Consider the following 26935-nt stretch of genomic DNA (forward strand, 5'->3'; position numbering starts at 1 on the left):
ATTTTCACAAGCGATTAATTAGAAAGAACAATGATTAAGTCAGATTCGAGGCAGAGCCACAGTCAAAGAATCCACGGCTTTTGTTCGAGGTATAAATCATTTTGAGGGAAAACAATTAATAATTCATTGTGCTCACCATTCAATAATGAATTTTATACAACTAGTGGGATAATAAATAAGGGTACAAAAATGGAGGGAAAGAGAAAGTTGCTGGAAAGGGTGTACAGATCTATACAAAAATATTTCCTAGTTAGTTTTCTTTTTTCAACCCTTTCTTTGACTTGCTTTTCTTGGGGCTACTACCAGTAACGTCAGTCACTCCGTTTTTGCTATCACTCTTATTTTTTTGGAGTTCCGGATGGTTCCAATCGACAGGGTTGAAGAGCTGCCCCATCTTTTTGTACGTCCAATAGGGAGTGAGAATAAAAAACTGAAGGGTGAGCTGCACGACAAGCATCCAGAAAATGGGGCGGGGCATATGGTGGTGGACATTCTCCCATTGCATATACAACTTGTAGTAAAAATATCCTTCAATCGTGGTTCGACAATGAAACAGATGGACAAGGAGAATCTGATTGATTTTCCAGATAGGAAGATGAGCCATTCCAGCTTTCAAGAACATCCAGCACAAACATGAGAACGGAGTCGTCATCTCTAGCAGCATACCAACCACAGAGAAGAAATGAGTGGTCTCGCAATAGGCAACAGTTCCAAAGCCAAGAAGACTGAGTGTGTGATGAGCAACAAGGAACGCGTCGAATCCTCCAAACATCGCTATTGAACTAAACAGAGCAGTGCACTCAAAGATGAAGAAGCCAACAGCTATATACACTGCGAGGAAAGAAGTCTGAGAGTTTCCATTTACCACATCTTTTTGCAGGGTATCATCAAATGCAATGTACCAGAAGCCGATGAATGTGGAAACCAAGCCAAACAAAGCTCGAACAAATGACAAGCACCAGAATACCTTCTCTTTGGGTCTCAGCCTTGAGCGAAACGTCACAAATGTATAAGAAACAAAGTACGATGCACAGAAAACGAAGAGCGATGCAAAAAATGCCAGCGATATGACAAGAAGTTTCGTTTCAAATTTCCTCATATTTACGTCGGCCATTACGGGAAAGAAAAACACGACAGGATCAGGTGGGTTCTCCCATATCTGATGAACCCAGGTGGGGGTCTTCATTATCTGCAAAATTCACATAATTATGAACATGCCTACACGCACATGACAGTATAGTAGGCATGTGATTGCTCATGAATACTATAGGGTAATACTATACTACTGCCTTATCCTGAATTGCCATCTAGTACACACAAGTGTACAGAAAGGTTACCTATTTATTTTAAACAAAAAATTACTATATATATATATTTTCTGGAGTAGAGTCTTTGTGCACATACACACATTTATTTTTCACTAGCCTATGATTATTATTGATTTATAATTATATGCCTTTATACACAATGCAAAAACTGATCAGCAAAGATCATGTGTAGATAATATAATAATGAAAAGCTCCAACAATCTCTAAGTCTTGGCTTACCACTCTTCACTCTTAGCAGAGAAGCTCCTAGCACAGATCTTGGTGTTCACGTAGTTTCCTGGAAGTCGAGGGAGAAGCTCAAGTTCAGCTTTTCTGTTGGAATGTGTGAATGTGGTTGGAGCTGTCAGTCACATGTGGCTATGCAAGCCCCACCCCCTTTGATCAGGTACTAGGTACATGTAAATAAAGAAGATGGCACTGCACTTCAGCAGTGAGCGTCCAGAGGATCAGTTCTACACTGATTTTGGGAATCTGAACAAGTTTGGAGAAGATGTGAGTCTCATATAGGCCATCCTTGATTATAGCTTTGTCCACCATGATCGATTGTATTTCCACTCTGTCCGACAGGCGTTTGCAGAATTGAACACTCTTGTCTTCAACTTTCTGAATGATCCACAGCAAGTGAGTTAGCTGTGAGAGGTATATATGACAGTACGCTGAATTTGTATGTGTTCACAGTCAGGTCAGTTTCTTGGTCAACTGGAGGAGTTTGCTGCTCAGAAATCATTTGGACTAGCTGCTCTGAAGAATCTCGTCAAGACAATTCTAGTCATATCCTTTCCAACCTTTTAGCATACTGTACATTGTGTATTGACTAATCACTTGGTCTTTTGCTGGTGTCATAAGGTATATTGGTAATGCTCCTTCTTGTAGCACCTTAGGCCAAGTAGCATTTAACATTACACCCCTTGACTCGACAAACTTCTTCAAAGCCGCTCTCAAGAAGAACCTGTCTCCTGGCTATCTGAAGGAGGACCTCATTCAACTGGGTCTCTCTGAAGAAAAGGCTGCATGGATAGCTGGCAAGGTGAGAAACCACAATACAAATGGATGGAGTACACAAACCTCTTTTTTATCCCAAGCAATTTTTGTTATTAAATTGTATGCTCATTTATGGCTTATATTTCTAATCTACATTGTATTTGTCTTTAATTTATTGGTTTGTTACTCTCAGTGGAAAGCTAATCTGTTGTCCCTGTCGAGATTGGCAGCTGGTCAGTCGCTCACCGTCAACCAACTGGTGGACATGGAGTGGAGGTTTGGAGTGACTGCCGCAGACAGTGACATGAAGAAAGTTGGCAACACTTTCCTACAACTAAAGCTGGTCCTTGACAAGGGGGTGGGAACAGAAGAAGTCTTTATGGGCAAGTTATTATACAACTGAATTCCATTTCATTGAAGTTATTTTCTTACTTACAGAGCTGACTCTTCCTCAGTTTTACTCCTTCCTTCACCAAATGGAGAAGGCTAAAGCTAGCTTAGAATATTTAGGTTGACTCTTCATGTCTCACTAGTACTTGTTGGTCTCGTCAAATTGTCGTTTGTAATTGTGTTATCATGAAAACATAATCTTATGGTTAATATAATTATGCCTCAAGGCGTAGCCTCACAAGGGAGGAAGGGGATCTTTTAGCCTCGATCCAAGGCCGCACTGAAGATGCATGGCTCAATTATTTTGTGAATAGCATGTAAAAACTTTAATGTAAAATTCATTAGCTTATTCCCTCTACTGTATTTAACACTCTAATACTTTTTGAGCGAAAGCATAACATGGCAAGAGGCATTAGCACAGCGCAGCTTGCGACATTCGTTATATTATCTTTAAAGAAGTCATTCTATGTGCAGTACGGCAATAATTCAGAAAAAAAATAAATAAGCAGAATGTATGGCCAGGAACGTGCAAAGCAAAAATATTATTCTTTCTTAGTCTTATTGTCCATCTTTGGTAGTAGCCGGTCCAGGAGAGGGTTGAACACACCAGTGAAGAGGGCAGTCCCAGAGAACACGAGCAGAGTAGCCAGCCAGTGGGTGATGGTGAAGGGGTTGTTGAAATAGAAGATAGAGAAGACGAGGCTAACGAATTTACGCAGTGTGACGACCAAGGTAACGATGAGGGAGGGGCACTCTGTCGTGAGAACGAAGACTCCTCGGATACAGACGTACTGAGTGATGCAGTTGCAGATAACATAGAACCACATCTTAGGAATGGTCAAAGTGTACACTAACGAGATAGGCTCTGCATGAAATGACAAAAATAAATTATGGAAAAACTGCTATAGTATTATTATAGGCCTAACCAGATGCTGAAAAGGAGATAATTCTGCTCCAAATGTTTGTTCCTAGAATCAGGAATGCTGGTAGAGGTAAAGCGTGCTGCAGAGCCAGAAAAGTTATATAGACACGATTGCATCAGTGAGCACTTACAGTATAGAACATTGCCTCCCTCGGGTGTTTGCCATGCTCCTTGTAAAGCAATTCCTGTAATATCACGGGTATACGGAATGTTCTAAAAATAAGTCACAAACGATCGAGGTACCTGAAATATTCCCATTCTTGCCGAGCCAAACAGAGCAGTTAGAAGCATCACAATACCTGTAGAATATCGTTAATTTCTCCACTCATAATTAATGCCCACGTGTAGTCTATCTATGAGTGCACATACCAATGGTCATTGTGACGATACTGGTATAGCTTGTCTCGCTACTAGTCCCTTCATCACTGGACTCTCCATTCTAAATAAAGGGAGGGGGGACACCATTACATACAGTCATGTAAGTGAGTACAAGATGCTACATTAAATGGTGCATAAGTGTACCATGTATTGAGCTGACGCAAAGGTAGCCAGGGAAATACCAACAAAGATCATGAACACCGCAACATACTTTGATGCTGAATAACTGTGATGAAATGGAAACAATAGAAAGGACAAAAAACACATAATCCTTTGTGTACAAACCTTTTCTTTAGTATCAATATACCCATAACCATATTCGCCACGAGAGAGCCCTGTAGGAAATAGCCGATAGGGTTATGATGTAATCACACATTAAGAACTTACCGATCTGAAGATCATGTGCAGGGGGAGAGGTACATTGAAGTTGAGGGCGTAGTTGTTGACGATACTGACAAAGAAGTAGAACATGACCATGAAGATGTACTTGCGGATGGGGATTACTGGACGTACTCGGAAAAAGTGCGAAACAAACACAACTCCTTCCAGTGAGACAAAGAGGAACTGGAAAAACGTGATAATATTTCCAGCTCCGGGGTCATCTCTGTGCATGTGGTATATTTTTTATATTTTTTGATCGATTGCCTGATATTAAAATTGTGTAGTTGCTTACTTTATGATTAGCTCTAGAAACACAACATTTGAGCAGCATCCTAGGAACACCAGAGAGATGGCTATGAAAAGAGTTAACTTGAGCTCCATACTCACTGAGTCACAAGTACACCTCCAGATGGTTAGGATCGTCAGAGCTGAATCAGCAAACAAACCACATGGACATGAAACTGAAACCATACCTCGAACTCTGCTCTAGCTCTACTATTGAAGAACTATGGAAGATGATCTGCCTTCAGCTAAAAGGATTTGCTTGACAGATCTTGAAGGTATAGGAATGCTATATCACTGTCATTTCTCTGTTGCATGCTAGAACATGGTCTTTTATAAATTATATGCAGAACGTGTGAGGGGAGGGAGATGCAGTACACCAGAGAGGTTTGACATCAACAGCCAGTCATGTAGTGAGTTGCTATAGCTGCTATACTGTAACAACACACACACACACACACACACACACACACTCTCTCTCTCTCTCTCTCAGTGTCCTTTATTGAAGATGTGGAGGACGAACAAGAGCAGTGGAAAGCTACTGCATCACAAAGCTCTCACCTTGACGATGAAGACAAACTCGATATCAACAACCAATCATTTGGTGAGTGTAAAAGTTGTAATTATGAAAATTACATATGACACTCGAGACACAATAATTATTGATGCAAATTAAACAGCCATTAAAAAATAACTTGTCACTTTGTTTCGTAATTGTTACTTTGCTCACATGTAGAATCGTTCATTGAAGAGGTGGAAGAGGAGCAGTCACTGGACCCTAACAACCAGTCTTTCAGTGAGTAGCTAGCTAGGGACATACATCCATCCATACATGTACGAAATAATATACCGTATAACTTTAAAATTTGGCAGGTATTATATTTGGCATATCAGCCATTTTGACCGACTGGGCGTTTTTTAGGTAAAATTCGCCAAATCGCCAAAGTTATATGTAAGCCACTATTTATAAAAATGTATCTCCTGACCTATACAGCATCGTTTATTGAAGAAGTTGAAGATGAGCAGCAGCAGTTAAATGAGCACGGCAGTCATTCAGTGATTATATCAGACGACTCTAAGGACTTCTCTGACTCGCTAGACGCTGAGTGTACACTCACCCTTGACCCTGGTTCCCCTGCGGGTGTAGTTAATGGACTGGTGTTCCCACGTGAGGTGCTGGAGAACATACTTGATAGACTGGGGGCAGTGGATCTGTACACATCGGCCTGCCTCGTCTGCAAACTATGGAACAGCATTGTCGTTAACAAGGTACGTATCATGTGATTTATCATATCATGTGAATTTCAGTGCTCTTTATGCCTCGGGGCGTAGCCGCAGGTGGCATGCAATGTAATACCCCTTCAGAGGTACTTCATCTATCGTGTAAATTGATTTGGTTACTGTAATATCTATAGGAGTGTATACCTCTTCTATTAATGTTACATTACTAACAAACTTTTTATTATAGTCGTTTGCGAAATGGAAACTGATTTACCACAAAGGAGAGTTTGAGCGTGAACCTATCACGCCATGTCTGCCTGTTCTCCATGAGTCTCTAAAGTTCGTTTATATACAGTTCATAATCTTGTGATTGTTCCTATATAATATGTACGTAGGTTTGTGAAGGAAGAGTTCTCTCGTGTGCAAGCCACCCTGAAACCTGTCCTTGTGAAGCACCCACAGTATCCCTGCATCTCCCGCATCTACGACCAATCAAATACTGAGGAAGTATGTCATTGATTAGTTTATATCTCGATCTTGAGCATCTGAACGTCATATTTACTGTGTGTAGCTGCTGCAGGTTAGTGGTTGTTTGTACTTCTCAATATTTCAACTGTGCATTGTGGTGTCTGTCAGAGTGCCGTGTAAATATACATGTAGCTATTATATTGTGACTATGGTGCAGCTGGCCTTTTCAAATTTTAACGGTGAGCCTCGATCTAGAAGCAGCCGGGGCACAGCTATATGTACTGTTGATACGTATGGGATGAGATATAGGACAACTGACAATTCCAGGATTGTAAACACCATCTGTGGCAGCATCTTCTCACACACACACACTGTGTACTTACTCTAATTATGATGATGTCCTTTCTTCCTCCAGAAACTGACTGATCTCCAAGAGTTGGTGATGCTGGTAGCTTGCTGCAAGAGTGTCCATCAGTTGTTGGATTTGGTTCGTCTCCTCGCTCGTCCAATGGAGGGTGGGTTCAGTAGCCCTGCCCTCTCCTACACTGAGCTCAGCGAGATCCTCTACTGTCTGGCCACACTCTTTAAAACATCACCTACAATATCGCCTCGGTGAGCGGGCTTAGATATTATCACCTACTGGTGCCGTGCAACAATGGCTATCTTTGATGGTCCACGCTTTCTACTATTTGAATCGTTGCTTTAGTAATTTTAATGTAGCCATTTGAGGAAGATAGCTTAACAGTTTACCTGACACAGCATTTTTGAAGTGATACGTTATAGTGGTGGTGTACGTGTCGTTTCCCTTTGTATTATTCGTTTTCTTCACATACGTGTCTGTGTCTCTAAGGTTCCATTACTACCTGTACTACGTGCTGGACGTCATGGAGAGAAGGGGTGTGGTTAACATCACCACAGAGGAGACAGACAATGGGCACACTCTCGCTGCAGCCTCTAAACTCACGAGTCAGCAGATGAAAATTGTACAGCACGGTTTCCAGAAAGAACAGACCGTCAAAGTGTTAGCCCTTGCAGGTAGTTTAAGTGTACGGCTACTATTGTAAGAATACCCAGTTCATAGAGAGCTCAACACATTAATTTTGGCTGCTCTGTTTTATAAAAATATTTCTTGGTCTCAGTACGAGCGAATGCAAACTTTGTTAGGCCTGATAGTTACGAGCTACTTAGCCTTGTGTCAAAACCAATACGAACCCCTTGCCATCATCCCCCCTCCCTATGTGTGTCACATGATGTGCAGGCACTGGCAAGACCACCACTCTCTATCACATTACCAAGGCCAACCCTCATTGCTCGTTCCTCTACTGCGTCTACAACAAGTTAGTTGAGCTTCACTCAAACAACGCTAGTGTAATAATTAATGTATCATTTTCTCTGTTTGCAGATCTGTTCAACAACATGCCTACAGCTCAATATTTTCAGACTGTAGAAATGTGGAGGCTCGCACATTCCACTCCCTTGCTTTTGAACACACTGGGTGAGTTGCTGCACTTCTCCAAGATCTCTTTTCTTGCTGTATGTACAGTTGTCTCTGTACTATTGTTCGATATCATTGACAGCTTATTCTCTCCACGCAGGAATTGGTTCAAGAAAAAACTCGGCTCTGAATTGCAAGTGTTCTCCATTTCTTGGAATATTGACTCAGAGCGCTCTGTTTCCATGAAAATGTGTCTGGCTAGGTGTGTGAAGGACACTCTCAACAACTACTTTGCCAGTGCTGATAAAAACATTGACCTGAAGCATGTCGTCAATAGCAGTGTGAGTGATTGAACTACGTGTATAGCGATTAATGTTTGTATACTTTCATGTGTTGTGTAGCAAGGATGTACTTAATCAATTGTTGCATGCTGCAGATACATTCTCAGTATTTCAAGATTATCCGTTTAGTTTTTATAGTATACTGATTGGTTGTCAACGTGTACATGTACGTTCTATAATTATTGTCCATCAATCAGCTCACTTACCACTTTCCCGAGACTGCCATCTTGGCTGATACTAAACGCTACTGGAGACTGATGCAATCATTGGAGGAGGACAATATGAAGATAAGAATGACTCACGATGGTCAGTGCATGTACACACTGTCCATACTCAATGTTTTAGCCTCATGAAGATAAGAATGACTCACGATGGTCAGTGCATGTACACACTGTCCATACTCAATGTTTTAGCCTCATGAAGATAAGAATGACTCACGATGGTCAGTGCATGTACACACTGTCCATACTCAATGTTTTAGCCTCTAGATAGTTAAACGGCCATTACCTAGGCCATGTACATGTACGAGCGTCCACCCACATACAGTGTACAATTGGCAAGTTCTAATTTGCTCACAGGGTATCTGAAGTTGTACCAGTTGCAAGAACCCATGGACCTGTCTCGGTATCATGTGATCCTGGTTGATGAGGCACAGGATCTTTCACCAGGTTCTACAAGTGCTGTCAAACTAAAAATAAGGACATTTTTGTCAATGAGTTGTTTTTAGTTCATTCAACTACATTACATGTATAGGGAGACGGTGATAGCTCGCTGTAGTTGTTCATCGCACTGACATGGAGCTTTGTTTGTCCTCTTACAGCCATCACCGATATTTTGACACGTCAGCAGACAGCAAAGGTGTTTGTGGGAGACCCCAACCAGCAGATCTATTCGTTCAGAGGCGCCTGTAATGCCCTCAACCAGATCACTGCCACCCACACCTACCATCTCTCAAGGGTGAGCTAGATCACTGCCACCCACACCTACCTTCTCTCCAGGGTAAGCTAGATCACTGCCACCCACACCTACCATCTCTCCAGGGTAAGCTAGATCACTGCCACCCACACCTACCATCTCTCCAGGGTAAGCTAGAAAGAATACGTGTAGTGGGAGGTTTGGTAAGAGGACCACTCCCACCCGATTGTTGTCCAGTCCAGAGATGCAGTACCTCGGGTTAGGGCAAACCTCAACCTTAGTTGTAAATGTGATTGAAAAGGAAAACTTACCTCTTAAAAGTTGAAGTGTTATAGTCGAGTAATAACCGCACACAGCTTTGCCTGCGTCACAACTATTACAAGTTTCCCTTTCAGTCTTTCAGATTTGGACCTGAGATCTCTTACGCTTGTGAGCTTGCCCTCTCCCACTTCAAGCCTGACAAACAGCAGATCCTCATCGGCACACTGAAAGATGGTGATAAACATCAAACATTAATTGATTGACTTATAATAGTATGGTTGCAGGCAGTATCACTGGTGAGAGTGTGTCTGGACAGGAGGCGGTCATTTGTCGTCTTAACGCCACCCTCTTTGATGAGGTTGTCACGGTGATCAGGGCTAGGCCACACGCTTGCATTGGGTTTGCTGGTGTGGAGTCAAAGAAGGTACCCGTATAAGCATAATACATAATCATTTCATTGTTGTGTGCTGATTGTGCATAATTTATACTTAATATACCCTCTTCCGTTTCAGGATCTCAATAAGTATGGCTTTAACACGCTAGAGGACATTGCTGCCCTCAAGAGAGGGGAAGACGTGAAGACTCTTAAGTTCCCTGAGATAAAGTGGGGGTACAAATCCTATCGTGATCTTGTTACCAGGGCCGTGCAGTCTGGGGACAAACCGTTGTTGGGGAAGATAAAGGTAAACGATAGATATAGCCATGCTACAGTTGTGTGTGTCGTGATAATTCTGTAGGTGTGTGATAAATATTACAAGCAAATGCCGTATCTGATGGAGCAGATCAGGAAGAGAGTCATCTTCGATTCTAACACTGCAGGTAAGTTTTTTATTTTATTAAATGTTCAAAATCTTTCCCTTCTTGCAGATGTAATCTTCTCCACCGCTCATAAGAGCAAGGGGTTAGAGTTCGATACTGTATTCGTAGCCGACGACTACACTGCTGATTTTGAGATTGAAACTGGGGGATTTGATTCTGAAGATAGTAGTTCTGCAAGGAGTGGTAATGGTGAGTGTGTGAGCATCACATGACATCACATGACATCACATGACGTGTGTTGGATGTGTCTCGCTTTTTATCTCACTGCAGTTAGAGAGGTTGAGGAAGACGAGAGGAATCTTATATATGTCGCCATGACACGAGCAAAACGCAAACTTGTCATATCCCCAACTATTCTCGGTGTGCTTAACAAGGTATGTGTATGTGTGAACGAACGTTCTCTGTCGGTAAAGTGTGAACGATTTCTGAGCTGATTGAGACATCTTTTTTATTAATAGAAATTTGAGAAGTTTTGCTTTCCAAGAGTTCCAACTGAGGTGAGTTGGTCAAATGATAGCCATTCTATGTGTATATATACGTACATCCAACTGCACAGGCTACTAGCACCTGTGGCCAGTGTGGTGAAGGTTGCCCACTTCTGCTAGAGAAACCAACATTTATCTTGGTAAGCAGATGTACACTTACGACATCGACACCTATTGTATTACGTGATTAATGTTTTTGCACAGAGCACCAAGGAAACGGTATCTCAGCCTCCAGGGTGTGCTTCCTGCTGTGGCGAAAGACTGTTGCAGAAAATCTGTTAACTTTATCACTTCAGCTCAATAATTTTTTCCAAGTTATTTATCCTTGTTTTGTATTCAACAATCACTATATCTCCACAGTGCATTCCTTCTGCATTACATGTAAACTTACAGTGATAATGATATTCACAAGCAGTTGAAGGGCGGATACTGTGCAACCAGACACGAGCTGACACTCTAGCTATACAAAGAGAAGTACATAACGCTGAACACAGTGCATGATGTCCACTCAACCTAGACCACTATCACACAAGTCAGACTCGACAGTAACTAACAAAGTGTCTGGACAAACTGGTGCTGCTGCTATGCCTACAAAGCACAAGAAATCCAAGCGTCTCTCATGGACCCTGGGCAGAAAGAAAGCAAGAGACGAGCCTTATGTTGCAGATGGAAGTGGTGCGAGCAAGCTAGCTAGCTGACTGCATGCATGCATACACAACATCTTATTTACTTTTTCTGGCTGCATTAGCTGCAAATGAGCTCTAATTGGCTAAATTAGCCCAAACATCCAGCTAGATGTTGTAGAGTTGTAGAGAATAAAATAATACTAAGCTGCTTGATCTACCAGGTCAACGTACATGCAAGTAATAGCTGTTTGTTCACGTACGTACAATCTCCCCTCAGGCAAGAGCACTGCTCAGAATGGGTTTGTGAATGTTGCCCTGGAGGAGGACCATGTGGATGGCGACGTATACACAACCGATGGACCACTGCAGTCGGGAACTCAGAGCTTGCGAAGGATCAGCAACAAATCAAGGGTGAGACCCTTCATAATACGTGCACTCCATTACCCCAGCCTCCGGTAGCACTAGTCCCTACCTCTGTGTTCAAGTGATAGCATTACCCCAGCCTCAGGCTAGTAATAAGGAATAGTGGTACATATCTAAAACAGGGAACCCAGCCAGTTAGCAAAAGCCTTTCCTCCTACTACCTGGTGGCGGCATACATTGTTATGTCTTTCTTTCTAACCAGCTCATCAGATAATATCTTAGCGACCCCACTGTGAGTGTGTTTGTACACAAGGACTGTAGCAAGGTCAACAAATATTTTACTTGTACAGACTGAGCATAATTATATCTCATGTCAGATAGTAAAAAATAAATCTTATTCTGTTGTAATATTGTACACTTTAGATACGGTGTAAAAGCATACTACTTTATAAGTCCTTGTCATTGTGTTGTGCGGGTGTCGTATTATTATAACTGTGCAGTGTTATTGATACTCTGAGAATAGTTCAGTGACTGAATTTGAAGCACGGCTGTTTGTTTATTTTATTGCTCCTGTTCTTGTACATATCGCATCTGTTTCTTGTGCTAGTGTAGTCTGGGTGATTTGTGCCCAATAAATCAAGTTTCACTGATTGCAAACAGCGGATATTTGATTACACAAGGATCCTTTGTGTATCCTAATGAGCTGATGTGCCTGCTCAACCGTAGCAAACTATTGTTATCTTCGGTGAACTGTATCTCCCTTGTCCATGATTGTATCATGTTTCTTCGATTACAATGAATGATGTTATATAAACCGTGTCTGCATTAACCCCCCCCCCCCATTGTATCACAAAACACACACACACACACACAGTCCCCGCCATTTGCAGAGACAAACACAAAAACACAGCGTTTCACCCTCCCTCTCTTTGGCCACCTCGGTCGAGCGCAGTCTGCCACTCAAGTCAACACTCTACCACGGAACTTCCACTCCCATTCTCACTCATTCTCCAACCCGTCCAGCATGACCGACCTCTCCATCAGTCCTCCTCTCTCTCCTTCCGACCTCCTCCGGCCACCACAGCCACCGTCCTACATGCCTGAGGCTAACAGACGACAGAGAAGAGCCTCCCTGGTGAGCTGAGTAGTCCTGCGCTAAGCATAGCATCAATAGTCATTAATTAGTAGTCCTTTTTCTGTCCTTTAGTTGTAGTAGTGGTAGACCCTCCTGAGTAACTTCATGTGGTGTTTGTGGTGACCTGTAGTGGCCCTAGTGGGTCCATGGGTAGTGTTTTGAGGTGATAGAGATTGTCACAGTGAGTAGCTATGTGGTTGATTATAACTACTTTCTGTGTTTTGCAGTCTGAGATTGGGTTTGGGAAGCTACAGACATACACCAGACTGGAAAAGCTTGGAGAGGTGAGTGTACGGTCAGTTTAGAATACCATCCCGACCTTCAAAACAAGTTACACTGCCCCCCTTCCATAGCCGCATTCCACGGCCATATCCATAGTGACCCTGTATTCATAGCAGCTGCAATGCTGACACCTTATTGCCCTCAATCTCATTCACAGTGCCTACGTAGTCAAATACCATGCCCCCCATTTAAGGCTTAGGCTAGCTCATTGCACAGTTCTCATGGGACCTCTTTGTGACACAGGGCATGTCAACAGAAGTGGGAGGAGATAGTTGGTACGTGTGGGAGGCTGTACACAGCTGTGTCTGTCTGAAACAAGATAGCCTCTTTATAGGCCATTTAGATCCCCTTTAGCTATTATAAGTATGTGTTGTGTGCATGGAACTGGTTGCCTACGTATACAGTGGTATAATAATTATGGATTCAAGTCTCCTTATGGTATAATAATAATTAGGGCACTTCTAGTACTTTGTCTGCATTGTATAAATATAATCATCGAATGCGAATTGTTCCAGCGCATATACTTGGCCTATATATAATGTACTTCCTACAAGTTGTGGTTTGTTTATTTGCACTGTTTATATTATTAGCTGCTTGAGCGGTGGTAGTTTGTCAGCATACACAGGAAACTAGTCGAGTCGTGGAGGGTATTTACAAGCCTCATTGAGCACGGGCAGAAAATAGTCAACTGTGCCTTGTTTATATGGAGCGCTGTAATGTAGCCGATATCAATAGTTATGTTAGTATAATAGTGCAGGTGAAATATTGTTGTTTGTCAGTTTTCAGTCGAACTAGGATAGTGTTTCAGAGCACACAGAACAATTACCTGACTCTGTTAGTGTGTGCATATACAGTGTGCTCTTGACCACAACACACTCACATTGTTATGGTTATACAATGCCAGTGTGACAGACAGTATTCTATGTGTGGATATCAGTGGACTAGAATCATAGCCATATATATTGAATTCAAAGCCTATCCAGTACATGCCTGATAGTGTAGGTAGCTACACAGGTGCAGGTGTCATGGTAGCCCACTGCTGAGTTGGGTAGCTTATTCACGACCTCTGTTAGTAAAGGTCTGAATGAATGTTTACCTCCTCTCATCTTGTTTCTTGCAGGGCACCTACGCCACTGTGTACAAGGGAAAGAGCAGGTACGTACACAGACAGCTGTCCACCATTATACTAATTAATTGTACTAAACGCATTTTTTTCTTATAAAGATTTGCGCTTAATTTTGTCTGAAGCGTTTAAATACTCTTGCTTTTGACGTATACCCCCCCCCCACACACACACACAGTATCACTGGGAAGCTAGTAGCACTGAAGGAGATACGACTAGAGCCAGAGGAGGGTGCTCCCTGTACTGCCATTAGGGAGATCTCGCTGTTAAAGGACCTGAAGCATGCCAACATTGTGCTGCTCCATGACATCATCCACACACACATCTCCCTCACGCTGATATTTGAACACATGGACAGAGACTTGAAACAGTACATGGACAACTGCTCTGGGATGATGAGCATGAACAATGTCAGAGTGAGTGCTTATCTCTGTACGTATCAGTGTCAGGTGACGTGAGGGCGAGCACTGTACACGGATCACACTGTTAGAGAAAGTATTGAGATTGTTTGCATATCAGTGGCCCATCTCTCAAGATACACTCTGGTGTAGTCTTTCTGTTTGTATTAATTTGAGCTGTACATGTAACTTGATTTGTTTGTAACTATCGCTCTAGTTACGCCTATACATGTGCATGTCCTATAACAACCTATTGTCCGCGCTAGCTGTACATGACTGCTTACACATTTGAAGCATACATGCAGCCTGATTGAAACCTCTTAGATCATGTACGCGTCTCTTGCCTGCAGCTGTTCCTGTACCAGCTGCTCAGAGGACTGGCGTACTGTCATGCAAGGAGAATACTGCACAGGTATATTCTATCAATTATGGCTAACTAACACAGGGCTAGGTGTGGCGGTTGGCTGATAGGTGTGTGTGCATATGATAATCTGGGACAGCTGTTTGTTTGCAGTGCATAGGCCACTTGTGGGGTACTGAGCTGCTGGCTGATTGTCTACTGTGGTTGTGTCAGATATTTTGTTGGTGTACTAGATAAACTCCACTGCCACCACAATGGACCCACCACCATAATGGACCCACCAGCATTGTGTGTTAATTGATAAGATAACAATGCATGGGCTTACTAGTTGTGGTTCTCAGTATGTGTCATCCCCACCACCTTTAATCCTGTTCCAAGATTTCAGTATTTAGTACTGTACATTGCATTGGGCCATCGTCTACTTCGATTTTTTTTGAGATTCACCTCTCTTACTCGATCCGTTATCCCAAAATTATTCCCTGAATGTCATGTACGTATATGTATAGCTATGCTGTGATGTGTACGCTTATAACTCGCATGCCCCCCCCCCCCAGAGATCTGAAGCCCCAGAACCTCCTCATTGGGGAGGAAGGAGATCTTAAACTGGCCGACTTTGGTCTAGCCAGAGCTAAGTCTGTTCCAACCAAGACCTACTCCAATGAAGTAGTCACTTTATGGTGAGCTATTATAGCTAGCTGCTAGAGGTTTTAATTCTACTCTGTACTTCCATTCATTGACTATAATTATGCATGCACAGTTCACAGTTGGTAAGGGCCTCAAATCCATAATGTATAGGCGCTGATATTCCATGTACTTTCTCTGTTCTATTAACAAATAGCTACCCATTATGTGAAGCGCATGGTTTGAATCGTATATGCAGTGAGTATAAATATAATAGGGGATATAAATTGTAACACTGTTTTATACCCCCCTTCAGGTACAGACCCCCAGATGTGTTGTTGGGCTCCATCGACTACTCAGACAACATTGACATGTGGTACGTACATGGAGTACATGTGGTATGGGGGGTACAAAATTCCTTATAGCCCCCTTTCCTAGCTATAGGGGGAGGATATGACTCAATGATTATCGATGCCACACTGATCTATTATCTCACCGTATCAATATCTCTGTTGACCACATTTCACTGACTGTGTGTAGGGGTGTTGGTTGTATCTTCTTTGAGATGGCGTGTGGGCGGCCCATGTTCCCAGGCTCAAACACGGAGGAGGAACTCTTACTCCAGTGGAAGGTATTGTTGCTATGGATGCCTTTGTGTGCTATGCATGTATATAGCTACAGGCATTAATTTTGATCATGTATATTCTGTTAGAGGTAAAGGGACCTAGCTATTTGTATTGCCACTCTCCTTAAGGACTTTAGAAGACCGTTTTGTGCTTTCATATTAAATTTTTAGCTGCAGCCTTTAATTTGTGTAGACATTTGTTTCAGTATTCTACCAGATATGACATATTGTGTTCACCAGCTATGACACCATGGATACGTGTGCTATGACACCATGGATACGTGTACGTACTCACACACTCGTTATAATAATTGTTTCTTATTCGCTGTGTAGGTTCTAGGCACTCCCACGGAGACCAGCTGGCCGGGGATCACCAAGAACAAGGAGTTTGAGTCGGCCATGTTCCCAATCTTCCACGCTGACCCCCTCACCACTCACGCCCCCCGTCTGGCATCAGAGCACGACGCCATTGACCTTCTCGAGCAGCTGCTGCGGTTCGAGTCCAAGAACAGAGTATCGGCTCTAGAGGCGATGAGGCATCCTTACTTCGAGTCACTGGGACCAGGAATACAGCAGCTACCCAACAGTGAGCTGTTGTGTGAATTAATTTGTCTGGCCTTCAATTAAAATAAGCATTCCCTATAGTATTATAGTATTTACTTTTAATTATATGTAACTAGCTAACTAACTACAGCAGATATAATTATAGAGCCCCGGCCCCTCTTCTACTTTCAAAAAGATAAGACATCCTGTACTTAATTACTTGCTAATAAATTATTAATTATCCAGTTGTAATCTCTCTCCCCCCCTCCATAGTTGTCTCCATATTCACACTACCCGAATGTACCCTCTCTGTTAACCCCGGTCAAAAAACACCCAACTCCATAGCAACGGATTCAAGATACAGCAGAGGTCGGTAACAAATCGACATCATTAATTTTATGGACTTAATTCATATTTACGATACATTTTTTTTCTACAGATCGAAGAAAGAGCACTGTTTATTGATGTAGTTGTCATAGTTACAAGCCTCATACAATCGACAGAACCATCACAACTATACTGGTATAGTTTTTTATTGTGTAAAATTGTTTTATTTAATTTTTTCATGTTCTTTTGCGTCCAATGCTTTTTTCTATGCCCCTTTATACCGTATGCTATTATACACTTGTTATTATTATTGATGGAATGAAACATTGAGAGAATAATTATGAGCATGATGAAATAGACTCGGAAGATGAATATGCACGGTTACTGATCATTATTTGCACGGTTACTGATCATTATTCGTGAGGTTCATATAGTGGAGGATACTCGACAGTGCAATGCACAAAGCTTGTATTGGTGAGAATGGAGCTTGAAAGTCCAAACAGTATTGCTTTGTGTCCGCCTTCCCAAACTGCAGAGCCTGTAATTATACACAACAACAAAATAAAGCAGTGAAACTAATGTGTCACTATGACATAGTTATGCATGAGCTATATACACTGAATGAAAAACATGCAGCTATTAATTGATAGAAACTACGACTGTTGTTGTCTGGGTGGACAAACCCTGGGCGGGACATAATTCCACTGATCAATATATATATAGCATGAAGGAATATTTGCTGACACCATTCACCTCTGTAGAATTAATGGCACCGTAGCACATTGTATCTTTACACACTTCTCTAAATAACTAACTATACATATATATGTAGCTAATACATTCATGTGTGTGGTTTGTACCAAGCACTGTACTTACCACTTGGTCGTTGTGCTCAATCTGAAAGTTCTTGATGGAGTCTCAGCTCACTCGACCCCCAAAGTCTAACTCGTAGATTTGAAAGGCAGCGTTCCATTCTGCCTGTTTAGATACAAGTATCAGTGCCTCCACCTCAGTGCCCGCATCTCCAGCCTTGGGCAAAACCACGGACACCCTCATCGGCCTGCATTTGATGTAGTTAGTGCTGATATTGACTGAGCCAAGGAAACCATTTTGGAACTGGGGGTTGCTGGTTTGGAATCGGAAACGATTTGAAATGCTGTTCCCTTCCACTTCGGCTAGGACAGTTTTTTTGCGAGTGTTTCGGGCAGTAGCAGCAGGAGAGGACTGCATGGTATCCATGACTCCGTGTACTGGATTGAACATCGACCACACTCTCCTTAGAAACGATGGTCTACTTCGAGCAGCTGAGATCTCAACTCCCCTAGTGATAATCTCTCGGCCCAATCTTTGTCAGTATCGTTTACCTGCGAATGGCTGCAATCGAATGCTGGCTCGATGATATAGCTGGTCTGAACAGAGGCTCTTTTGCCAAGCTTTTTCCTTGATTGAAGGAGTGGGATGTACTGATTAAAGTGCTCTAGTTGAAGAAGATAGCCGTCATCAGAGGGTTCAAGTATACAGTGTAATGGATGATTCGGAGGTACAGGCTCGTACAGACGTGCCATAATATCAGCTCTTCCAATATCATAATAATTCTGCAGGGAAGGAAACAAAATTGTTTATTATTATAATAGTAATCGCTTAGTGTTACGGTATACAAATAAAGTTTATGCACACAGCTAATAATTAGGTTACTCGAGATTACTGTCATGAGTGGTTCATTGATTTTGGTGAGGCGATTGATCTCTTGAGTGGGTAGAGGAAGGAGATGGATTCTCGCATCTTCTCCCTCACTGGCAATCTTGGACATGATGGCGTGTCGACACAGATACTCGAGGGAGGGCAGCGATTGGTCCACCTTCAAGGTGTAGACGTGTGGGCCACAGCTCAGTATCACACTGGAATCCTGGAGCCCCCACAAAACATTCAGTTTTTTTCATTTGAAACTGTAAAATGGTGATATTAAGTTTGTTGAAAGTAGATATATTAGCAAGAAATCAAATTAGCACATTCTAAGTGTTAGATATGCCAACCTGTGATGTGGGCAATATTGGAAGGTCTTTTGACACTGTGAACACAACGTCTCCCTGGGTGTTGAGGAAGCCAGCAATGGGTTCGGACCTCCTGGTGTAGCCAATCACTACCAGTAGAGACTGGTCTAAGTTCCATGCAGCTGTACCATCCACAATCCCAGTGTTGCTACAGACACGTTCTGTGCGGCCGGGAGTTTGAAAAAAGACACAGTCTCCGTTTCTCAGATATGTGGATAACTTTTGACTCGGGTAGGAAAGGCTGTCTTCATTCTGGCACTGGAGTACTGGGCCGTGCCAGTGCACTGTTTGAACAGGACCTCCTTGGTTGATGGTCATGGTTGTCACTGTATACGTATTTCCACTGTCGGCTGGGCGGACGGCAATCACTTCTCCATGGGACGTACCAAAGGCAATTCTAGTTCCTGGTTGGTTCCACGAGCCAACTAGTAAACCTGGCCTTCTTAGATAGGGAAGAAGCGGTGGCCTCTATTTGAACAGAGAAGAGGGTCATGCCCGTTACTGTAGAGTAGGACATGATGGCCTTTCCTGGCACAAGCAACGAGGTAGTAACCACATGGACTCCACTGTATGTCAGTGATGGGAACAGCTGTATTGATCTGGAGCTTGTACGCTAGTATATTGGCACGGTTCATCCACACGATGATGCAACCACGGGAATCGTAGCTTGAAAGTCGCATTTCACTAGGCATCCATCGAACAAGTTGCACCTATGGGCACAAGCAATATTTATGGTGATGCTCTCTCTACATTATATCACACCTCTCCAAGGTGTCCTCTTAGAATAAAATGTGATTTGTAGAGGCCCTCCTCTTCCTCCTCTGGATCCAGTGCAACCAGTTCTCCGCTCCTAGCTTGGTAGCTCACCCAACTGATGCCCAGGGTGCCATCACTGCAGCCACTGGCAAGCCAGCCTCCACTGCTGTCTCTTGCCTCCTTCCAGTCAGTCAGTAGGATGTTGCTGCTGCAAGTTCCCTCTAGTCTGGCTCCAGACGCCCACATCATCTGCTAGCTTGTAGTTTGCTTGTACTTAGCTTGTATTTAGCTTGTTCATATCTTGTAGACATGTAGCTTGTTCAAGGGCTGGTATTATTTTTAGTGTGAATTCTTTCTTCTTCCAGCTCCACCCAAAATCATTTTGAATAATTATTGAACAGCATGACAAATAAATTATATGTTTAATCTGTAATTACGAATGGAAACGTAATGCATAAAAAAAATGCATAAAAAAGTGTTTAAATGTCAAACTGGAGCATTTTGTCAAAATCATCGAACACTTGTCCAATTTCTGATCTGTCCATGGGAGGTGGGTCTACTTTGGTCTTCTCTGTGGTCCTTAGCAACAGTGAAGGGTTGGACACACACCGCACCTCAAATACGTACTGGCCAGCTGAAGGAAACAAGATAAATGATTGAGATATGTTAGGAACAGTGATGTTGAACATACCTGGCTCAATAGTCAAGCCTTTGAAGGTGGCTCGCGATTTGTACCCATTATTCTTGGCTATGAGTGGCTGTACTGTTCTTCCACGTAACCTTCCACCTCCTAATAAGACATTGTGCAATCAGTTAGCTCACAAGAGTGTGCATCATGCACTCACCATGCACAAGTATTTCCAGGTCACCGACAACGTAGGGATTGCTGAGTACAGAGATTTCAGGAAGCTGCAACAGAGAGAGAATGAGAGATTGAATACGGTACATCCACAGTAATTATTATAGAGCAGTCTCACCTGTTTATCACAAGACGTCCTGACCACTGGCGGCACTTCCCACCACAGATTAGTGGGCTGGCAGACTAGTAAGGAACACAATACCTTATACAGCATAATTATAGTACCAACTCACATTTCTTCTTGAGCTGTGAAGCTTCTTGCAGCAGCAGCCTCTGATGGGAGGGGTCAGATACAACGTCCATGAGGTCCATACGACTGAGAGTAGCCAACTCACTCAGCTGGTTGAAACCCTAGAGAGAGAGAAAAACAAGTTGTCACGTAAGTCAATTGAAATCCTAGTCAGACAATATATACTCACCCTCAGGACAAAACTCTTGAGGTACTGCTGTAGACTCATTTGGTCAAACCAGTCCAGCACAGACTTCTCTGCATGGGGAATCAGTGCAGTGATCGATGTATGGAGCTAGAGTGGACTCCATCAATATACTTACCCACACCAAAGAACTGGATCTCAGACAAGCACGTTGTGGGGTCTCCAAAATTGTCAGCTACTATGAGCTTCCAACACTGTGTGAGTGCAGTGTCATGCATCAGCGTTCAATTAAGAGTTACAGTTAAAAACATCCCAAGAGTAGACCATGTACATTCTATTTGTACTTATTAGCTCACTCTGGCTGTCTCGTAGAATCCTTTGAAGTCCTGAGATTCCGAGGGGTCGCACATCTCCTCTGACCCTACACCCTCCGCTTTGAACTTTTGCACATGTCGCCAAGATCCACTACACACCAGAAAGGGTCAAAAAATGAATGGTGTATCGTTGATCCAATGTCAAAAATTTTATAATTTTCTGAAAGCTTAGAAAGAGACCTTTCAAATGATGTGTTGCAATCCAAAATTTCGTCTGGGCCCAAATTTGTCATTTTTCGGCCTTGGACCATGGGCTATTATTATTCATGGTATCGCCAAATTGGTATCTCTCAAATATTACTTTTGATGACACCATTTGAACTTTTTTTTTCTAAGCTTTCAGAAAATCTTAAAAAATTTAACATTGGATCCACGGAATTCAAGTTATGGCAGCCGAAAGAATCCCTAAACCATTGAATGAACGGAGTGTAGTTGAACATCTTTCAACAGCCTTAACTTGAGTATCGTTGATCCAATGTCAAAAATTTTATAATTTTCTGAAAGAGACCTTTCAAATGATGTGTTGCAATCCAAAATTTCGTCCGGGCCCAAATTTGTCATTTTTCGGCCTTGGACCATGGGCTATTTATTATCCATGGTATCGCCAAATTGGTATCTCTCAAATATTACTTTTGATGACACCATTTGAACTATTTTTTTCTAAGCTTTCAGAATATCCTAAAAAATTTGACATTGGATCCACAAAATTCAAGTTATGGCAGCCGAAAGAATCCCTAAACCATTGAATGAACGGAGTGTAGTTGAACATCTTTCAACAGCCTTAACTTGAGTATCGTTGATCCAATGTCAAAAATTTTATAATTTTCTGAAAGCTTAGAAATAGACCTTTCAAATGATGTGTTGCAATCCAAAATTTCGTCTGGGCCCAAATTTGTCATTTTTCAACCTTGGACCATGGGCTATTATCCATGGTATCGCCAAATAGGCATCTCTCAAATATGACACCATTTGAACGATTTTTTTCTAAGCTTTCAAAAAATCCTAAAAAATTTGACATTGGATCCACGGAATTCAAGTTATGGCAGCCGAAAGAATCCCTAAACCATTGAACGAACGAGTGTAGTTGAACATCTTTCAATGTCAGCTAGATGCATAGCAATGCTGTATGCAAATACCTGAGTGAATCGCTGCACTCGATCATGAAGTTGAGAATCATCTTTGGGTTATCCCTACATAATCATGAACACAGAGTATAGTTAATAAACACGAATATGTACATGCAGTATGAAGGTTGTGTAGTCCCTTAACATGATTCACCAATATTGAGGGTTTCCTCTAGAGAAAGGGTACACAGATATATACCTACCATCCCGCTATCCTGACTCCGGTGAGAGTGTACTCAGAGCCGAGGTCTACAGCCACCCAGTTGTATGCACCAGCTGCAGGTATCTTCCAGTAGCTGATGGGATCATCTGTGCATGGACACTTGATATGAGTTAATAAAATGAATGACCCTTTACTATAATTATTGCCAGGTAAAGAGTCATCTCATAAACAAACGAAAAACATAGTGACTCAAGGTAAAGGGTCATCTCATAAACAAACGAAAAACATAGTAACTCAAGGTAAAGGGTCATATTAATAACAAACTCATAGTGACTCACTGTCCAACAGGCAGGTGGGTGGGTGCTGCTTGGTCCATGCACTGCAGTAGTCTGGAGTGGGTTGACACCATTCAGCCTTGTTCTTGAGCAGTGGATATGTGACTGTGCACAACAGAATAGTGCATGGTAGTTACTAGGAAGTAAGTCTATGGTAGTTGCATGCACAACACAACACAACATACAGCTGCTAACAGTACTGAACGTATGTAGCATATGGACACTTACTGAAAAGATCGGCTGAAACTTTTTCTTTTGGAGAATCGTGAGTCTGTTGTGACTGTTTGAAATGTATACAATAATTATAACATGTAATTTAAAGCAAGACTAAACATTATAAAGCTCATAGAAAAAACACATTAATGTTAGTCTACTTAGAGAATAAATCATTAGTGGACACATAATATATAATTTTAGTGCTTATTAGTGCCTAAGAAGACAGAGAAGAGTTTAATGGTATTCACCTTTGGCACTCTGAGTGGCTTCCCACGCTGTTGAACAAACATGGAAATGAATTCATCCCTCTTGGCCTCTGGATGCTGTTTAGCTATGCTGATGGCCGTCTGTGTGTGGGTGGTGTGGGTGGTGTGTGGGTGGGAGAAATGCAAGGTACAAGTGTACTTGGTCTAGAATTATATATTAGCATGAGAGTGTTAGGGTTTAATGGTAGCTATAGAGATATACACAGGTGTGTGGGTGGTGTGTGTGTATGGGTGGTGTGGGTGTGTGTGTGGGTGGTGTGGGTGTACCTGTCCATTGGAGACTTGTTGGGTCGGGTCTCCTCCAAACTCCAACAACAGCTGTGCCACATTTTTCCTAAGTATTTAGAGGGAGTACAGTACATGACCTAATATGCTAACACACCAAGTCCTTAATTAGATATCAATACACACAAGTCCTTGTAAGGTGATTAGCAGAATTAGCTGAGCTCACCTGAAGTATCTGATGGCTTCGTGCATGGGAAACGTGCCTGAAATGAGAGAAATTGTTAATTCTTCACTCATGCTTGACGAATGTTGGTGTAGTCAAGTAAGCAGTACGTATCCAACGATGCTCACCTTTGTTATGATCAAAGATATTTGGGTCCATTCCAGCCTCCAGTAAGATCTCTATGATCTCCTTACGACCTATATAGAGAGAAAGTGATGTAAGCTAGGGTCAGTCTTAGTATGCAATGACATACTATGATACAGTCCTGGGATATACCATCCAACATCATTAGATATAAATTATTGCTCAGTTTGGGCTACCTTAATTGTTAGAAACAAAGAAGTAGTTGTTTGGTGAATGCATTGTAGACTAACCATTCTTTGCTGCCTCGATGATGGGTTTGGTCTGCTTGAGTGTACGAACATCAGCATCAATCAGCAGTGGCACTGCATCTGTGTGTGTGTATGTATGTATCAGTATAAATTATCTTTTGAGGATTAAGCCTATTATCAGTAAGCCCCTCAAGAAAATAAATAACACTGCTAAAGGCTAACCTGAAAACAATAATTTGCTATCTTTCATACTGACAACTCACCTATTTTGTTGAATCTGACGGCAAGGTCAAAGGGCGAATCTCCGGCCATGTTAGTGACGAGCACGTTGCAGTTATGTTGCAGAAGCTTGTTGATGGTGAAGGTCTTACCAGGAGGGCAGTACTGACAGGCATAATGCAGGGGAGTATTCCCTTCACGATTGGCTATTTCTGCCTATAGAGAGATTAGTGTTAATGACACTAATATCAATATTGACAGTATTCCCATGACACTATCAAGGACCACTACACCACCATAAGGGTACCACTACACCACTACATCACCATAAGGGCACTACACCACCATAAGGGTACCACTACACCACTACACCACCATAAGGGTACCACTACACCACCATAAGGGTACCACACATCACCATAAGGGTACCACACATCACCATAAGGGTACCACACATCACCATAAGGGTACCACTACACCACCATAAGGGTACCACACATCACCATAAGGGTACCACACTGTCATTGCAGTACAATGTATGAAATCACTTGAGATAAGTTTTGGAGCATCTCAGAAGCTCTGTACGTATGTCTTCCATCCACACTTACCAGAGCTCCGTTAGCCAGTAGTAGGTCAACAATGTCTGAGCGATTGTGCCAGGCAGCAAAGTGGAGGGCAGTGTTCCTAATATATAGTAACAGGGAGGAACAGGGAGGAGTGAACATTAAAAAACAGTCATTAATTTGTCGTTATGAGGTAGGGACACAATTAAAAGTTGGCAATATCTCGAATTGGTAGTATCAGTTTATCCCTAACACGGCAACCACTATAAGAGGTGTGTGTAGTGTTGTATGCTATGGTGCTCTAACACGGCAGTCACTATAAGAGGTGTGTGTAGTGTTGTATGCTATGTGTACGTAACTGGCAGCTAGCACACAACTACACATTGGCTTAGGCTCACACTGGCTTAGGCTCACACTGGTACTGAACACTGGTACTACACACTGGCTTGGGCTCACACTGGTACTGAACACTGGTACTGAACATTGGCTTAGGCTCACACTGGTACTACACATTGGCTTAGGCTCACACTGGTACTACACACTGGCTTAGGCTCACACTGGCTTAGGCTCACACTGGTACTGAACATTGGCTTAGGCTCACACTGGTACTACACACTGGCTTAGGCTCACACTGGCTTAGGCTCACACTGGTACTGAACATTGGCTTAGGCTCACACTGGTACTACACATTGGCTTAGGCTCACACTGGTATACTACACACTGGGTTAGGCTCACACTGGTACTACACACTGGCTTAGGCTTACACTGGTACTACACACTGGCTTAGGCTCACACTGGCTTAGGCTCACACTGGCTTAGGCTCACACTGGCAGTATAAATATTATACGTTACTAACAATAGCTAATTATTATCCACTTAGCAACTCATAATAATACTAAAATTAGCACACAAAACAAGTAGGAGTGTTGATTGAAGGAGAGGACATACCCTTGATTGTCCATGGTGAACAGCTCTGCAGAATACTGCAGGAGAGTGTAGACCACGTCCTTGTGTCCATGCAGTACAGCTAGCATGAGTGCAGTGGAGCCAGTGTCATCACGATAGTCAACATTGATGCTAGAGGACTGCTTCTTGTTCTGGATCACCAGAGGAGGGGGGGAGTCGGAGAGACCATCACTCAACTTGTCAGAGGAGAGCAGTTTCTGGAGCTTGGACTGTCCCTTGAGCAGTTGCTGCAGGACAAATGCTGATGCACTACATTGTACATGGGTGGCAATTGGTTTTACAGTTTATGCAGGTGACTGATGCATCATCTATACAGGTGCATTTAGTTAGCAGTTAAAATAAGCAGTGAGAGTGTCTTGCTAGTAAATGAGTCACTGTTGTTTCAGTACGTACACATCTACTGGTCACAAACATTGTAGAGACTATTCATTGTTTTTGTATTTTCCGGTAGGACAGTGGTGAAAATCTATAGCTAGTTTTGCTACTTGGAACCAATGACTTACTATATCCAAAATACAGTGACACACTTTTAATAGCTAGCTTAGTAAATGAACACTAAACTTGCTAGAGCTAGCTAGCTCTACTACCTGTGGGGCCTAGTGCAGTGGCTAGCTGTGCAGTGTGGGTATATTAGTTTATTACTATTCACTCACCTCCACTTTACTATTGTTTCCAGCTGAAGCTGCCTCTAACAGTTGTGTTTCTTTCCCCATGCTATATACAGTATAGTACAGTGCAGTAGTACAGTGCAAGTGATGTCTAGTCTGTATTCCTCTGCTCTAAGATCAAGAAGGGCGTGACCACTCATTAGATTCCCAGGCCGTTTTTATCTGATTGTAACGATACAGGAAGCTGATGTAGCTGACGGTATGTTAGAG

At 42.4% G+C, this 26935-nt stretch overlaps 6 protein-coding genes across 6 annotated transcripts; 3 read left to right on the forward strand and 3 right to left on the reverse strand.

Moving 5' to 3' along the window:
- Positions 1 to 99: 99 nt before the first annotated feature.
- Positions 100 to 1688, reverse strand: LOC135346143 (protein CLN8-like). Its single transcript, XM_064543662.1, has 2 exons — positions 1548 to 1688; positions 100 to 1189 (listed from the first exon to the last, which is right to left on the reverse strand). Exon 2 carries the CDS (start codon positions 1184 to 1186, stop codon positions 251 to 253), a length of 936 nt encoding a protein of 311 aa, XP_064399732.1. The 5' UTR covers positions 1187 to 1189; positions 1548 to 1688; the 3' UTR covers positions 100 to 250.
- Positions 1688 to 2914, forward strand: LOC135346145 (COMM domain-containing protein 7-like). The gene is made up of 6 exons (XM_064543664.1): positions 1688 to 1820; positions 1896 to 1949; positions 2007 to 2098; positions 2250 to 2355; positions 2503 to 2692; positions 2748 to 2914. The coding sequence occupies exons 1-6, from the start codon at positions 1740 to 1742 to the stop codon at positions 2822 to 2824; spliced, it is 600 nt and encodes a 199-aa protein (XP_064399734.1). The 5' UTR covers positions 1688 to 1739; the 3' UTR covers positions 2825 to 2914.
- A 224-nt stretch (positions 2915 to 3138) lies between these two features.
- On the reverse strand, positions 3139 to 4829 carry LOC135346142 (UDP-xylose and UDP-N-acetylglucosamine transporter-like). The gene is made up of 9 exons (XM_064543661.1): positions 4673 to 4829; positions 4387 to 4603; positions 4285 to 4334; positions 4144 to 4225; positions 3991 to 4060; positions 3865 to 3920; positions 3753 to 3806; positions 3626 to 3701; positions 3139 to 3564 (listed from the first exon to the last, which is right to left on the reverse strand). The coding sequence occupies exons 1-9, from the start codon at positions 4759 to 4761 to the stop codon at positions 3242 to 3244; spliced, it is 1017 nt and encodes a 338-aa protein (XP_064399731.1). The 5' UTR covers positions 4762 to 4829; the 3' UTR covers positions 3139 to 3241.
- LOC135346140 (F-box DNA helicase 1-like) lies at positions 4802 to 11027 on the forward strand. Its single transcript, XM_064543659.1, has 24 exons — positions 4802 to 4940; positions 5013 to 5075; positions 5156 to 5266; positions 5399 to 5458; positions 5657 to 5931; positions 6131 to 6222; positions 6279 to 6390; positions 6767 to 6963; positions 7202 to 7386; positions 7610 to 7688; positions 7754 to 7846; positions 7947 to 8127; positions 8325 to 8433; positions 8706 to 8795; positions 8948 to 9084; positions 9438 to 9537; positions 9588 to 9727; positions 9816 to 9986; positions 10041 to 10122; positions 10171 to 10311; positions 10393 to 10496; positions 10581 to 10619; positions 10679 to 10747; positions 10812 to 11027. The coding sequence occupies exons 1-24, from the start codon at positions 4889 to 4891 to the stop codon at positions 10887 to 10889; spliced, it is 2760 nt and encodes a 919-aa protein (XP_064399729.1). The 5' UTR covers positions 4802 to 4888; the 3' UTR covers positions 10890 to 11027.
- LOC135346141 (cyclin-dependent kinase 18-like) lies at positions 11024 to 17335 on the forward strand. Its single transcript, XM_064543660.1, has 13 exons — positions 11024 to 11282; positions 11511 to 11644; positions 12471 to 12731; positions 12959 to 13015; positions 14134 to 14168; positions 14315 to 14552; positions 14885 to 14946; positions 15450 to 15572; positions 15833 to 15892; positions 16057 to 16147; positions 16475 to 16727; positions 16958 to 17053; positions 17124 to 17335. Exons 1-13 carry the CDS (start codon positions 11105 to 11107, stop codon positions 17147 to 17149), a joined length of 1614 nt encoding a protein of 537 aa, XP_064399730.1. The 5' UTR covers positions 11024 to 11104; the 3' UTR covers positions 17150 to 17335.
- A 2860-nt stretch (positions 17336 to 20195) lies between these two features.
- Positions 20196 to 26856, reverse strand: LOC135346148 (uncharacterized). The gene is made up of 21 exons (XM_064543667.1): positions 26711 to 26856; positions 26040 to 26284; positions 25137 to 25212; positions 24573 to 24744; positions 24352 to 24429; positions 24106 to 24174; positions 23981 to 24017; positions 23797 to 23863; positions 23512 to 23610; positions 23276 to 23327; positions 23051 to 23152; positions 22753 to 22858; positions 22562 to 22615; positions 21408 to 21516; positions 21230 to 21305; positions 21097 to 21164; positions 20911 to 21028; positions 20796 to 20860; positions 20664 to 20727; positions 20510 to 20608; positions 20196 to 20452 (listed from the first exon to the last, which is right to left on the reverse strand). The coding sequence occupies exons 1-21, from the start codon at positions 26768 to 26770 to the stop codon at positions 20298 to 20300; spliced, it is 1971 nt and encodes a 656-aa protein (XP_064399737.1). The 5' UTR covers positions 26771 to 26856; the 3' UTR covers positions 20196 to 20297.
- Positions 26857 to 26935: the final 79 nt, after the last annotated feature.

This window comes from Halichondria panicea, chromosome 13 (assembly GCF_963675165.1).
Source record: "Halichondria panicea chromosome 13, odHalPani1.1, whole genome shotgun sequence".
Taxonomy (NCBI): Eukaryota; Metazoa; Porifera; class Demospongiae; order Suberitida; family Halichondriidae; genus Halichondria; species Halichondria panicea.